Source organism: Mastomys coucha, unplaced genomic scaffold (assembly GCF_008632895.1).
Source record: "Mastomys coucha isolate ucsf_1 unplaced genomic scaffold, UCSF_Mcou_1 pScaffold7, whole genome shotgun sequence".
Lineage (NCBI taxonomy): Eukaryota > Metazoa > Chordata > Mammalia > Rodentia > Muridae > Mastomys > Mastomys coucha.
In genome coordinates, this window is record NW_022196913.1 from 103,894,158 (window position 1) to 103,909,736 (window position 15,579).

The 15,579-nt window shown below is 43.8% G+C and overlaps 1 protein-coding gene across 2 annotated transcripts in view; it reads right to left on the reverse strand.

The window, feature by feature from the left end:
- Positions 1-15,579, reverse strand: part of Oc90 (otoconin 90) — a 43,973-nt gene that overhangs the window by 14,189 nt on the left and 14,205 nt on the right. Inside the window, exons 3-10 of one of the 2 annotated variants that reach the window (XM_031358417.1) lie at positions 13,883-13,945; positions 12,988-13,044; positions 9,883-10,057; positions 4,620-4,732; positions 1,864-1,992; positions 1,686-1,724; positions 595-645; positions 45-92 (exon numbers count right to left, since the gene is read on the reverse strand). In XM_031358417.1, the coding sequence (XP_031214277.1) occupies positions 45-92; positions 595-645; positions 1,686-1,724; positions 1,864-1,992; positions 4,620-4,732; positions 9,883-10,057; positions 12,988-13,044; positions 13,883-13,945 (675 nt within the window). The remainder of the gene's footprint in view (positions 1-44; positions 93-594; positions 646-1,685; positions 1,725-1,863; positions 1,993-4,619; positions 4,733-9,882; positions 10,058-12,987; positions 13,045-13,882; positions 13,946-15,579) is intronic. The other variant, XM_031358418.1, reaches the window with a different exon arrangement.

Here is a 15,579-nt window from a genome sequence, read left to right on the forward strand (position 1 = left end):
CTATTGTGCCCTGGGCCTTCCTCTTGGATGCTCCTTTAGCTTACTTGTCCTTGAAAGAGTTGTTAGTGTGTCTGCTCTCACCTCACCAGCCACTGTGGAAAGGAGACATCATTTTATTATGGATCAGTAAAACAGATGGAGACTAAGGACTGAAGAAATGGGGAAAATCCAGCTTCTATGAGAGAGGGTTCTGCAGAGTGACTGTACAGAGAGCTACTCATATATTTAGTATGCCCACTAAATTTGGATTTCAGATAAGCAACATGCAACTTTCTGGCATAAGTGTATCCCAGGCAAGACTTGGAGGGCACATTAAAACATGTGTTGTTCATCTTGACAAACCTACAGCTATACATCTGGGCCAGCCTGCAGCATTTTACCTCTGTTCCTCCAGAAGTGAAGACAGAGGGGCAAGAGAAAGCTGAGGGAGTAGAAAAGGGGTGCTTGCTCAGAAAGGATCAGGAGCTCTTGAATGTACTCAGCTCCATAACAAATCAGGCAGAGAATATCTGGGGGGAGCTGATGTCATCAAGTCAGTATGGAGTGGCACAAATGGGACAAGGGTGCTTGGGTCACATGTACCTTCATGCTTACCTTCTCCTGATAGGGCTATCTGACTGGTGTCTGTGGGCTTTTCAGGAATCCCTGGGAAAAGAGAGCCTCAAACAGCAATGGCACCACAATACACTGTAAAAACAAAACCTCAAGGGCTCTAATCTGAGCAGGCTGGGTACTAAGGAGCCAGGAGAGGAGGAGTCTAAGAAGGGTGTCACCATGGACGAGTTACCCATTCTAGCTGAGGGTTCCCTGGCTCTCTTTCTCCTCCAGGAGCATGGGCTGCCCATTACTGCTGGACTCAGAAATAATCACAGCCACTGCTGGATTCTGGTGGAGGAAGAGTGCTATCTGAGACAGGAGGTGAAGGCAGTGAAGGGGGCTATGGATCCTGAAGGTATCCCCAATATGAAAAGACTCTTGCTAAGAAGGCAGAGCAGAAATAAAAGAAATACTAAGAGTACTGAATGTGGAAAGTACACAGAGATATATGTAGATACACACATCCTTATATATACCCCACCTTCATGTATTCACCCATGAATACATACATACCCACACCTATTGATGGCCATGCACACATGCATGTACTATCTTCATACCTATACACATTCCCCACATATACCCACCCAGCTACACACCAACCCACACACTGTGGATTGCTCCTTAACAAAATTACACAATTCGAGGAAGGAGACCTGAGCCCAAGGAAAGGATAAATGAGATCCCAAAGTGACAGTGAGCCCATCTCCAGGTTGATACCAGCAGCAGGACCCACTCCAGGGAGGCCCAGTAGCCAGGAAGCCAGGGAGTGAGAACCATCTTCATCTGAATCTGAGGTGGTGCTCCAGTCCTGGTATGTACCAGTCCTCTGACCACACTGAGAGAATGTGGCTTCTGCACCCTCACTGGATTAAATTCACATCTACCCACTAGCAATGGTAGAGTTGGCACTAGAACCCTTTGATACTAGATACTTGTATTAGTCTCTTTACAAAGGGAGGCAGAGTCAACGTCATTGGTGGCATTAGCCTCTGTGAGCTGGGTCTCCAGAAGAGATGCCTTTACCAGCTGGTATCAACACATGTCCCCTGCAGTCCAGAAAGAATCAGCTATGTTGAGAACTTTACCTCTAGGCAACAGTGTCACAGCCTTCCCACTAGTTGTCTCTGTAAGAAAACACATCGGGATGTAGGATAAAGCAGTGGGCTTGGATGTGAAAGGGCTGTATTTGGCATGTGAAGACACCCACTGCAGCTCCTGCCCACTGCTCAGTCCTGCTGCAGGGTTTAGGTACAGTTATCCCACCTGGAGTCTGAGCCAGGCAGAAGGAAGCATCCAGAAAATTCAAGGAAGAGTTGATGCCAGACTGAGCCAGGCATTCCACAGCAGCCTTGTCACACGTACACAGTTGGCGCTCACAGGGATCTTCAGACTCTGCATACAGCAAGGACAGAGCAAAGTAGAAAGATCAAACTTGGAATCCCAATAGGCGAGGGTGGTTCCAACACAGGGCTCTTGATCTGGACTGTCTAAACTTGCTCCCTCTGCAACTTTCTAATGATGGTGTCACCCCTTTGGTTTAGTGGACCCAACCCGGGTCCTTCCACCCCCATTACATGTCTCATGTGTCCAACCCACCAGTCTGCTGTTCTGGGTCCACCTGTATGCACTTTGGGGACTGGCCACATCCCTACAAACTTTCTACCATCATCTTCTACCCACTAATGTCAGTGGCTCCCAGACTAGGGTTCCCAGTTCTGTCATCCATTGTTGTGAAATGTCTAGAATAAGTCAAGGGCTAGAGAAAGATGAGAGTGGTATCTCAGTGGTAGAGAGCACTTATCTAGCACACAAAAGGCTCTGGATTCCATCCTTAGAAATCCAAAAAAGAAATAGAAGACATTTCAATTGAAGTCTGTCTGTTGGGTCAGAACCTTTCTGACTTTCCAGAGTCACCTAGGGAGTGTTGCATGGCTGTCACTGGCCACTGCATCCATTTGTCCTTAGATATCATCTTTTGCCACACTTCGTCCCACTCTCCTCTTTTCCCTACTCCACACTGGGAACCTCAGTCCTGTCCGTGGTCTGCTTGCTCATTCTTTACCCACACAGCCATTTAGAGTAAGAATTGCTTACTACTTCAAATCTTTTCTCAAGGAAGCTTTTAATGCCCTTACTGTTTTAACAGAGTACCACTTAGCCCACCCCTGCACCATCTCCTTGCCCTACATAACTCCTGTAACTAACATATTTGCAGTGTCTGACTACTATTCTTTGAATGTGAAATGATCCCCAGAAACTCATGTATATTATTACTTGGTCCCCAGCTAATTGCATTCTTTTGGGAGAGTGTGGTACATTTAGAATGTGTAGCCTTGATAGAGCAAGTGGATCACTAGTTGGAAGGTCACTGAAGGTCTGTTATGGACCACCATCCTTCAGATGTGACATGGATGTTTCCACCTTAAAATTACAGCAACCATGATAATGCACACAAGACCTTTATAAGATTAGACCTATCAAATCAGTTCCAGAGAGAGGAGGGAGGGTTCATGAACTGGGGGCTTATGAGGTGGTACAGGAGAGCACTCAGGAGTTTCTCAAGGAGGTCAGCAGTTGGAAGACGCCCTGTCTCTGTCTGACATGATACAGAACCAGATAAAAGGTGCTGGGTGAAAGACAGATCCTCAGTGGAGCCCCTGTATCTTGCCCATGTTCCTGTAGATCCCAACTAAACTCAGTGGTTCACCAACTAGACTTGGGTGGAACTATTCTTGGGTCTGTTGTTAGTGCTTTGTCAGGGGTATGCAGATGTTTATTCATCTTCCCATTTAAAAATCAGTACAATAAGATAGTAACCTGGCCCTGCTTCTAGCCTGAATGATCTGCTTTCAAACTGTTGCTATATGACCAACTGCTTTGTCCTCCTGATGCCCCAGCAGTGCTCTGCTTGCATGACTATGCTTTCCCCATCGCCATGGACTATGCACTCTGACCTTGATGCCAACTTAAAGCTTTCTAGGTTGCTCCTAACATATACTCTGTCAAAGGAAATGACAAAGATAACTAATACACTGACCATGCAGAAGGTCTAGAGGTCCCCCAGGTGCTTTCAGCCGTCTCAGTGTCTGTTTGCTGAGTGCATGAATGGATGTTCTTTTCTATTTTCACTGGTTTCTCTGCCCCCTTCCTTCCTCAGTGCCTCTCTCTATCTACTGTTAGTGCCCAGGCTACACCAGGCTGAGCACCTGGATTTAGGAGTCAATAAGGGCCTTGGTTCAAAGTCTGGCTCTGCAGTTGAGCACCTCTGTGACTTTAACTAGGTTGTTTAATCTCTCAGAACTTTTCTTCTCTTGTCTGAAAACTAAGAACAGTGGTTTCCATTTAACAGGTTGTTGTGAGGGAAGATCAGAATTGTTGTGCATGAAGACCAAGTTCTCCTGGGCACACAGGAGACTGGCTAAATCTAACACCTTGACCTGTAAGACTCTCTCACTATTCCATGTCTTTCTCCATATGACTTCATCCAGGACTGCCTAGACATGAGAAATAGTATTCCTAGGGTCACATGCTAAGTAAGGTGCTTACCTGGGAACATAATCTTTGCACTCTTACAAACAGCAGCCACTACCAGCCTGACCCCTCACCTCTATTTCTACCTCCACTTAAGACAATACATCAGCCACTACATCAATCATTTCCCAAGCAGACTTAATGTAATTTCCATTACATGTCTTTGAAAGAGGTTTTCCTCCTTCCTGTTCCTTAGTTAAGATAAGGAATTATTCTACTGTTGCACAGTGCAGAAATAGCAAGCAATTTGCCACTTACTAGAGTTACCACAAATATAAATAAATTATAAATCAGATGATATTCCAATCAACTGTTTCAGTTATATAAAAGCATTCATTGCACATTAACTACATGTGAACTACACATGCATCAATTAATTATGTATCAATAATGGCACCACCGATGATGGTGTTGTCTGAGCGGATGGGTCCCACGTAGTCCATGTGGTCGTTTTGTGCCCCTGCTCTGGGAGGCCTGAAAATGCTTACCACATGTGATCTGTTTGTTGATGCAATCCACATCTGCACTGAGCTTGGCAGGGTCCTGGAGACAGTCCATCTCAACAGCCTCCTCATAGCACCTGCGATGCTGGAAGCAGCAGCTGAGGCAGGTCAAGCAGAATCAAGAGAGACCAGACCGTGGTTAGGATCCAGGCAGGCAGGCATGCTAGGATCATCCTGATGTCTGGAGGGTTCCTGGCACTGATCTGTTTCAATACTCAGCCAGTGTGCACATGCACACACAATGCACAGGTGCCACCTGCTGTCCTACGTGCTTCAAATGGAAGCATGCATCACTCCTACCCAATGTGCAGTTGAATGTGGTGAGGCACATGGCCCTGGATCTCATAGCTGGAGGACATAGTTTGAAAACGGTCTAGGGAAGATGAAGATGGGCTGGTACTAGACTATGTCTGAGCACTCACTTGGGATGCCACTTTTGCTTTTTTGTCACCACATTCTGTATCTACCTGAATCAATATAAATAACAGAAGTTTCCCTTCTCCTCCTGCTTCTGTCACTCTTCTTGGCCTCACACAAAAGCTGACTACTCAAAAAAAAAATCTACCTTTGCTTGAGATTTCAGGGGCACCTCTATGACTTGCTTAAATTAATCAATGGTGACAAAGTCAAGGCCATTTTGTAAGGTAATTTCACACCCCTAAATAAAGACACCAACACTGAAAGTCAGCTATGATAGCTATCTATCATCCATGTACTGGAGAGGCAGAAAGGTTACAAGTTCAAGACTAGCCTAGGCTATATAAGAAACTCTGCCTGGCGGTGGTGGCGCACGCCTTTAATCCCAGCACTCGGGAAGCAGAAGCAGGCGGATTTCTGAGTTCGAGGCCAGCCTGGTCTACAGAGTGAGTTCCAGGACAGCCAGAGCTACACAGAGAAACCCTGTCTCCAGAAAAAAAAACAAAAAAAACAAAAAAAAAAAAAAACAAGAAACTCTGCCTCAGGAAGGCAGAGAAGGATAGTGAAGAAAAGAGGGATAGGATGAAGAGAAAAAGAAAAGAGGGCCATGGGGATAGGAAAGAAAGGATGGACTAGTCTTTAATCAGGGTGAAGGTGAGAGAGAACCCAGAAAGCAGGAAGCCAGGGAGCATTCCAGTTTCCTATATGTGGATTCCCGTGTGCACAAGCCCCCTTGCAGCACAGGTGGTTTCCATATTGCAAAGCTGTCTCTCTCCTACCATATCAATGCATAAGAGATCCATGAGAGATATGTGAGATGCTATCCATGATAAGCAAAAGAAGAATGGGGAAGGATCTCATGCTCTGTGGGTCAGTTAAGAATCTATCAGTGAATAAGAGTAGTGTCTGTAAACAGCAGCTTGGGTTATGTAAGACGGTGATATTAAAAGAAACATTAAAGGTAACATTTTAATGCAAATATCAGCTTCTTTCTGTGTGTGCAAACAGGACCTTCAGGACGTAGGGGCCCAAGGGACTGCTATAATGTTACACAATGAGATGTGATAGAGTATCTAGTATACATCAGTCCTGAGGAAAGTATAGACATGTACTATGGTTAATGATGACGTAGGTTGCAGGGTGCTCCAAGGATCTAACACAAGATAAAATCTGGGCTAGAGAAAAGCAGGAACTAAGAAAGTCTGTGGTCTTTGGTTGTGAATAAGAGAAACCTCAGACTTCAGGAGAGTGTGGAAGGTTCCAAGGCTCCAACTTGACTTACTGAGAACTCAAAAGTGTCTGAAGACCAGGGAAGGGAGACAGCCTTTCAATGACAACTAGTTTACAGATTCCAGGCTGGGAGCTACTGCCTCTTTTACTATGGACAGAGTTGTAGGTGGCTATTCACTGCTTTCTCTGAGGTCCTGGGACACAGGAAGAGGCAGAATGAGACCTCATTTGTACTAGCAGCTTTGATATTCAAGTGTGTGGTGCACGGAGCTGACGACTGGTGTGCTGCAGCTGGACAAGCTCCAGCAAGCACCAGGGATTTGCCTTGGGCAAGTTACTTATCTATTTTTTTTTTAAAATTAACCTTCCATGAGTCTTCATTAGTAAGAGCTGATACCTTTGAGTATTCCAGGAACTGTTCCAAGCGTTGACAAGTAATGGTCCTGTAGTAACCCTGCTGTAGATGGCAAGTCTGGAGACCAGGACTCAGACAGAGGAGGAATGGCTATGTTGCCTAGGAAGCCACAATGGGAACTATAGGATGGGTCAGGATGTGGAATTGGCCTGGCAAAGGAGCTGCTGATTATCACCGCCTGTTTCTCAGAGAGAATGAGGAAGATGTTTATTGCTGCTTTTGTCAACAGCAGCTAACAGTTGCTGAGCCCTAACCATGTTCTTCCTTCTCTGAGCACTGGATAAGCATAGCACTTCTTGGCCTCCCCTGAGTGATGCTCAGCAGCTATAACCATTATTGTGAACATCTATGTATGTAGACTCTGAGAAGCACAGCTCCATAACCTAGCCAAGGCCACCTCCCAAGGTGACGCTGCTATGAGGTTCTGGGAAGTAGTCAGTGGAGAACATTGCAACAAAGAAAACATGCAGAAGTATGATGACTTTGGATACTTTTTTTTTTATTCTGCCTAAGGAGGATTTCTTGGATTTAAGAAAACATCGATTTCAATCATCAAATCCAGACACTATTGTGGAGGCCAGCAAGTGCTTGCTGACAGGAGCCTGATATAGCTGTCTCCTGACAGGCTCTGACAGTACTCCACTAATACAGAAGTAGAGGCTCACAGCCATCCATTGGACTGAACACAGGGTCCCCAGTGAAGGAGCTAGAGAAAGGACCCAAGGATCTGAAGGGTTTGCAGGCCCTTAGGATGAAAAACAATATGAACTAACTAGTACCCTCAGAGCTCCCAGGGACTAAACCACCAACCAAAGAGTACACATGGTGGGACTAATGGCTCCAGCAGCATATTTATAGCAGAAGATGGCCTGATTGATCATCAATGGGAGGAGAGGCCCTTGGTCCTGTGAAGCTTCTATGCCCCAGTGTAGGAGAATGCCAGGGCCAGGAAGTGGGAGAGGGTGGGGTAGTGAGCAGAGGGAGGGGGAGAGAACAGGCTCTTTTTTTAAATTTTTCTTTTCTTTTTTTTTCAGACAGGAAACTGGGAACGGAGATATCATATGACATGTAAATAAATATCTAATAAAAAACATCTATTTCAATAATCAGCAGCAGGGAATCAAGGTGTATAAGTTCAAGATGGAAACAACCTGTTTTCCAGGATGTTTCGAAACACCCCTATTGACCAAAATGGACAAAGTAACTGAAATTAGATTCAGCCCACCATTCAACCTTCAGAACACAGGTCCTTTGATCATTCTTTCTGGGTAGGAGACAGTGATGAATGACTCCTTTATTTATTTGACTTTTCCGTTTATTGGGTGTTCAAAGCATTAAAGGAGGCAGGAGTGGGGGACTTAACCAGATATTATGTTCTCGGAAATGGACCTGGCTTTACATGCCCTGAAGAACTAGTCCTTTCACATTCTAGTGTCAACTACCTGACCATGGTTCCTAAAATGGAAAACCAGCCCTTTCTTTCTTCGAAATGCAGCTTGTATCTTCTCCTGTAGTTTTGAGAGTGGAGATAGTTCATTGTTTAACTGCAAAACTATGATTCTATGCCACGCTAGAATGTTGTATCCTTTCAATACATCAAATTTTAAGCTATGAAAAAGAGTTAAAAGTTGGTTACTTCCTCAGTCAGTGGGGTCACTAGTGTGCTCCCTCCTTAGAGGACAATGAGTGGACTCTAAAGACAGACCCTGTGTTTGCACTTGCCTTTTTAGCAGATACAAGCAAGAGAAGCTCCAAGATTTGAAGAACAGATAACCAAGACAGCTGAAAACAGGATGTCTGTCAAGAAATGTCAGGGTAGGTATGAGCTGTCCAATATGGGGATCCATAGAGATTCTGTCTTGCCTTCTCTGAGTCCACATAGATGAAAAAAAGGACACACCCTGTGGCATTTCACTTAGAGCACAGGATAATACCAGAAGAATGGAACATGAATTATGGAGTAGACTTCCGATCCAGGTTCAATTTTCTATTTCTGGGTACTTTCGGTTGCTGATGCTGTTGCAATGGTTACAGCCACTCTTACTACTATATTAGCCCCATGCTTCCTGTGCTATGGCTGCTGCTCTTGCTGCTATTAATCCAGTAGTATTATTGTCAGTATTGATACTACTATAGCTACCTCACTACAGACATTGCTACTACCATCCCTACTGTTACTTCTGCAAGCCCAGTCTTGTTTCCCTGGTTATTGATATACTTGAGCACCTCATAACTAGGCACAGGCACAATGCCTCCTTCAGTTTGGATTTAGTCATTTAATCCAAAATAGTGACTCCAAAGTAGGCATTACAATCACCTTCCATTTTATAGGTAACGAACGTGGAATATCAACAAGTTAAGTAACTGAGTAAGGAGCAGAGAATGGAAATTGCTGATTTCACAAGTCAGTCAATAGCTCAGTTGGCCCTCCTACTCCCATACCTGTTGACCAGACCTCTGTTAAAGCTTGCTTAATGTTTCTAGGTTTTAGTTGTCATTGCCCATTTTGCTACTTTGTACAAGGGTGTAGTTTCCTTGTCCATAGGGATGGAGCACATCTTTAGTGTCTGTGCATATTTTCTTGCATTCTATACTAAGGCAGGAGTAATGTTTTGATTATTGTAAGCACAGCACACATGGGTTGTTATTGTTTATGTTTATTGAAGGTTGAATAGCAACCTCCATAGCTGCTTTTCCTCTAGTTGGTAGGAATGCACTGGATAAGGCTTCCAGGCTCCATCTAAATGTATCTTGTGTTGATAGGTAGGTCTGTTATAACAAGGATCATATGGTATTTTTTTTTTGAGACAGGGTTTTTCTGTGTACCCCTGGGTGTCCTGGTACTCACTCTGTAGACCAGGCTGGCCTCGAACTCAGAAATCCGCTTGCCTCTGCCTCCCAAGTGCTGGGATTAAAGGCGTGTGCCACCACCACCCGGTGTATGGTATTGATGAAGGAAAACCATCTTAGAGCAACCATGCACTATAGTTTTGACACAACAGAGGCACTTGGTACCCACCTACAATATCACTTTTACACTGCATTGTGAAAAGATGAGTGCCAGTTCTCTTCCAGTTGGTAACAGAATTAGATCTCTCCCGAGTCTCTCCTCTGGGTCTCTGTCTACATTTGTTTCATCCAAGGCATCATTAGGCTTCCTTGAGCTCACCTATGTTTCATACTTACCTATCAGACTCGTCCACAGGCAGCCCTTCCATCTCAAACCTGCAGGCACAACCATAGTCTTCAAAGTCCCGAGGGCAGAGGCCAGCCACACACCTCATACTGTTTACAAACTGGAGCAGCAGCGGGAAGTTGGTGAAGACAGCCTGCAGCCAGGTGAAGTGGGAGCCTAGGCAGTCTGTGGATGGGGAAAGCAGGTCATGGTGGGCACAGGGGACCCAAGTGCACAAGGAGTTCCTTCCTCAAGACTTCCTGCAACCCTGGCTAACAGGACATCGTGAGTGTAGTTACTACATGCTGTGTAGTCAGTCAAAAGCAAGTATATTGTTCCAGCCATGGTACACCCACCTGATCTCTTCCTTATTAATGAAACTGAAACATTCTCAGGAAGGTTAAGCTATTTGTAAAGTTTCCGAGTGAATTTCACTATTATTCTCAGCTGGTGACTATACCAGTGTACCTCTATGACAGTGACTAGACTCCGACTAAGCACATTTCCCCCAGATCTGGGTTGAAAAAGACTTAAGAGGGAGTTTGTCAAAGACTTCTGGAAAATATTTGCTTCCTAATACAGAAATAGAACCATGTAAGAAGGTACTATTGAGAGTGGAGAAATGGCCCAGCTTCTAAACTGCTTGGATTTTCAGAATCCATACAATGTCAAGTGGGTATGACCAATCCCTGTAATTCCAGCCTCAGAGAGCAGAGCCAGTAGATTCTTAGAGCAAGCTGACTAGCTGGACTGTGCCTTTTGATTTAACAGAGTCACACTGAGTCAAATAATGAGATAGGGAGCACTTGAAGAAGAACATTAATATTTAAGATATCAATATTGAGCCTCTGTAGACATATGCACACATATACTACAAACACTCATATGCACTCTACCACTTGCCAATCTCTCTCTCTCTCTCTCTCTCTCTCTCTCTCTTTCTCTCTCTCTCCTTCCCTCTCTCCCTCCCTCTCTCTCTCTCTAAAGGAAAACCCTTTTGAGCTATCCTTTCTTCTTTCCTTAAATGTGGATATGTTGGCTAGAACTGTAGCACTAAATTGGAACCATGAGGCCCCAAGCATAAAGGTGAAAATCCAGTATGTCCAGGGAGGGCATCAGTGGAATAAGATAGGGCAAACTTTCAGGAAAAGACTCTACTATGCATACACAACTCATGCACCTATCTTGCTACACTCAGACTGCTGTGTGAGCCTAAGGACACCACAAGGACACAGCCCACAGAATCAACCAAGCAGGGCTCAGAGGTACTCATAGAGACTGAAGCAACAACTGTGGAGCATGTATGGCTCTGACCTAGGTCCTCTGCACATATGTTATGGTTGTGTAGCTTGTGTTCTTGTGTAACAGTGGGAGTTGGGTCTGCCTCTGCCTCTTCCCTACTTTGGGAACTCCTTTCCTCTTAATGGGTTATCTAGTCCAGCCTTAGTATGAGGGAAGGTGCCTAGTCTTATTGCAACCTGATATGCCATGTATGGTTGATATCCATGGGAAGCCTGTACTTTTTGGAAGGGAAACTTGAGAATAGATTTGGAAGAGAGGTGATGTTAAGGGAGGACTTTGGAGGAGAGAAGGGAGGGGAAACTTTGATTAGTATGTAATATATGAGAGAAGAATAAATAAAAAATAAAGAAAAATATGAAATGCCTTTGTAATCTATACAATTATTAGTTTGCTGAGCAAATCTTTAGTGACTTGGTGATGAAACTATAAAATTATAAGCTAGTGTAGAAAGAAGATGGGGAGGGCATGCAGACACAGTATATGAGCATCTAGTTTGCACCGGGAACTGCACTAGATATTTCCAATAGTTCTACAATAGTTCACACATATGAACTATATGGTATATTACAAAACTTTTGTATTCAATGCAATAAATGTCGCAGAAATACTGCCAGGTAAACATTATTTAGTTTCCTCCACATTAGAGGTAATGGCACCAATAGTCAGAAGCATGCTCAAGGCACTAGCTGACACTCTACCTCCTTCAAGTATACAGTGCTTAAACTGGTAAGAAAAACACTGCTCCTTTCAACTCTAAACCTCAGTCTTCATGTTCCCACTCTCTGCTTTTCTGATGAGAGGGCCATTCCATGCTGAAGGAGGAGATCCCACACTGTCACTCAGAATACACTAGACAACAGGAGAAAGGGATGGGATAGAGGTGTGATCTGCAAGCACCAGCCCTGCTTGCCCGTTGTGTTTTCTTTTTACCATATTCAAACTTCCCTTCCCTTCTCGTGTTTTGTTTCAATGAGGCCTACCACTAACTCAGTGTTGTTGGAAAGCCTTTCTAAAGTTTGTTTGTACGTGCATGCTTACCACAGATGTGCATTTTCATTCAAAAACCTCCAAGGCACCCACACTGAGTTATAAGCCCCATTCCCAGCCTCTTCTAACCAAACAGCAGGCTCCAGTGGCTCTGACTGGGCCAAGTGCAATACAGCATTATTTGATAGGCATTGTCCACATTTCTGATGGTAGCAACCTTCATGGTGTACCAATAGTTATTATCATTGAAATGAAACACACATGGATTGTGTGACAATCTTTGAAATCTTTAAGATTCACATGCACTTGCTAAGTGGAAGAGAAGACCAAAGAACATTAGTATAGAGGATTAAGGTCTAGGCATGAAGAATGTCTCTCTTGGGTGGTTTGGAGAGGGAGCATCCTCATAGAAGCAGGAGTATGGGATATAGGAAAGGGGGGTTCCAGAAGGGAAACCAGGAAAGGGTATAACATGTGAAATGTAAATACATAAAATATCCCAAAAAATAATGTCTCCCTTCTTTCTCTGCAAGTCATTAGGAATCCACATAACTCCCATGGGCTCAGCATTCACACTTGTGCAACAGGGATAACATTCTCTTTCCAGAAGAAGGAATCAAGGAAAATGAAGGCACAACATGACCCTCTGATGTGCCTGCTGTCCATAGCATTACTGACCTCTTAGATGCTTGCAACATGTTGGCAGTTGGCTGAGGAGGCCAAGAAGATCAGAGACAGAGAGCAAGACTCTAGTGATTTCTTCTAGCTTCCAACACCTATTCAGTCCTGACCGTCATTGGATAAGAGCAACTTCAGATTTCACTTACCAAAAATTTCGGTGACACTTTCCACATTTTTAAATACTCCATTGAAGAAAGTGATATCTAAGTAGAAGGAAGACAAACATGAGTCTTGGTTTGGCCTCTATTTCTCTTTCTATCTAGAGATGTTAAAACTTTTCTCTTTTCCTAAGAACAAATTTAACCTTAAGCTAACTTTTTTTGTAACATGGGTTACCATGGAAACCAATGCAGATGAGATTGGATTAATATTCCTTGGCAACATTGCTCAGTAATAAGAAAAACCAATGACTTCTGGGTGGTATAGTATGTTTCAACTGAGAAGTGCTGCTGAGGATAAATGCATGGAGCCAAGTCATGGTGCCTATGGACATAATATTTAGGGAAAGGTGCAGTTACAAGAGTGATGGAATCCCAATGCTCTCTTTGCCACATTGTCATCCGTTTCTTTCTTACCAGGAAGCCTAGAGTTCATTTAAATTTTTTTCTATTTTCTTTGATTTTTTTTTGAGACTATAATATAATTACAAAATTTTTCTCTTCCCTCTCTTCCTTCCAAATGGTTACATATACCCCTCCTTGTTCTCCTTCAAATTCAAAGCCACTTTTTTCATTATTTGTTACATCTAAACATTGTATTTTAAAGCTAAGATTCAGTCCCCAAAATAACCCTGAACATCACTCCATTTACTATCTTTCCTGGTTTAGTATTTCCACTGAAATCAGGCTCAGTTGAGAGAGCACTAAAGCATGAGACATCAGGAGGAGAGGCTGGAGAGATACATTTGAGTACCATCTAACTGACAGGGCAGATGCTAAAGCAATTAGAACACCAGGGTATACTCAAGAAAGGTTATTGTCTCTGCCAGTATCCTAGACAACTTTTTATTTAGCTTCTGGGCAAAGGTCAAAGAATACTTACTGATATTTTTTGACAGTCCTGGAGGTAATTCCTGGGGATGTGGTGTGTCCAGAGCACGGCTCCCTGGAATTAAATCAGACACAGAGAGAACAAAATTAGCACAAACATTATACTGCCCCTATCTAGGCTAAGGCTGAGTTTCAAACACGAAGGTATCAAACACGAAGACAATGAATATACCTCCCACCCCCAATTCAATCCCACATGGGGTTTTTTTGTTTGTTTGTTTGTTTGTTTGTTACTCTTTTTTTTTTCATTTTTGTTTTTCGAGACAGGGTTTCTCTGTATAGCCCTGGCTGTGCTGTAACTCACTCTGTAGATCAGGCTAGCCTAGAACTCAGAAATCCACTTGTCTCTGCCTCCCAAGTGCTGGGATTAAAGGCATATGCCACCACTGCCTGACACACGTGGGTTTATAATACATATTCTGTGCTCAATCTAGGTGGATCTCAGGAAATAAAGAGGTGGCATGAAGACCCCTCCTGTTTCTTAGTGGTTGACCTTAATGGTTGCATTCTGACTCAGGAGGGAGAGACATGGTAACTGATTAGCTGTGCTCCCATGAGAAGCTACAGTGTTATTGAAACTGACTGTTGTCTGGAGGCTACTGGAGATCAAGAATCTGCAGAAATAAGTGAAGGCATAGACAAGACCTCAGTTCCCAAGGAATCATATTTATGGGCAAGGCTACCCTCTGACTAATAGGATCCAGATCTCATTGATACAGGGTCAGTATGCAATTTGATCCAACCAATATGATGTAGGACTAGTTCAGGTTTCACAAAGTCTTCAGTTGATTTTGAAGACAATCCCGTAAAAGCCTTGCCTTGAACCATGATGCTTAGAGGTATATGACAGAATGGGATGGGCTTTATCTTATTTATCCCACCATGGCAGAAATATGGATGATCCTGGGTTGGCCGATGGAATAAGATTGGCCACAGACCCATTCCCTGAATGCTCCTGTGCCAATTTTGCATCAAAGATATAAAGCATGTGGGTTGCCCAACACTATCATCAGATTTAAAAATGTATGTGTGTATGTGTGTGTGTCTGTGTGTGTGTCTGTGTGGCTCTGTGTGTGTGTGTGTGTGTGTATTGTGGCACCTATGTAGGGTATGTGCAAGTGTGTGCAGGTGCCCACAGAGCCCAGAAACATCAGACGCCTTGGAGCTGCAAGTACAGACAATTGTGAGCCAACAGATGTTTTGAGAGCAGAGAACAGAGGTCAGGTCCTCTGCAAGAACAGTTCATCATGCTCTATCTCCCTATTTCAGTAATATTTATTTTTCTGTGATGAGTTTGTACACTTTTAACTGCAGAACCCTCCCTTTAGCCCCTGTCACATCATCTTTATCTTTCTTCATCAAGTTGACAAACTCAGGCCTGAGAGTTTGTCACTATTTGGAAACCTCATTCATCTGAAAGCTTTAAGAATCAGCCTTCAAAGAAGCATGGGAAATTCAGTCTGTTCATGAAGATGCCCTGGTTGGCACACAGCTTGATTCTGGTTTGGGCTCTGTTTGGCTCAAAAAAGGCTCCCCAGCTTTATGTAATTGGCACTAGGGATTCGGGGAAGGTGCTAGGGAAGGGACTGTCTTGTGCATATAAGATGTTTGGACAGGAACCCAGTGGGTGATAGTTGTATTCAGTTAGTAGTACTGTGTGTGTGTGTGTGTGTGTGTGTGTGTGTGTGT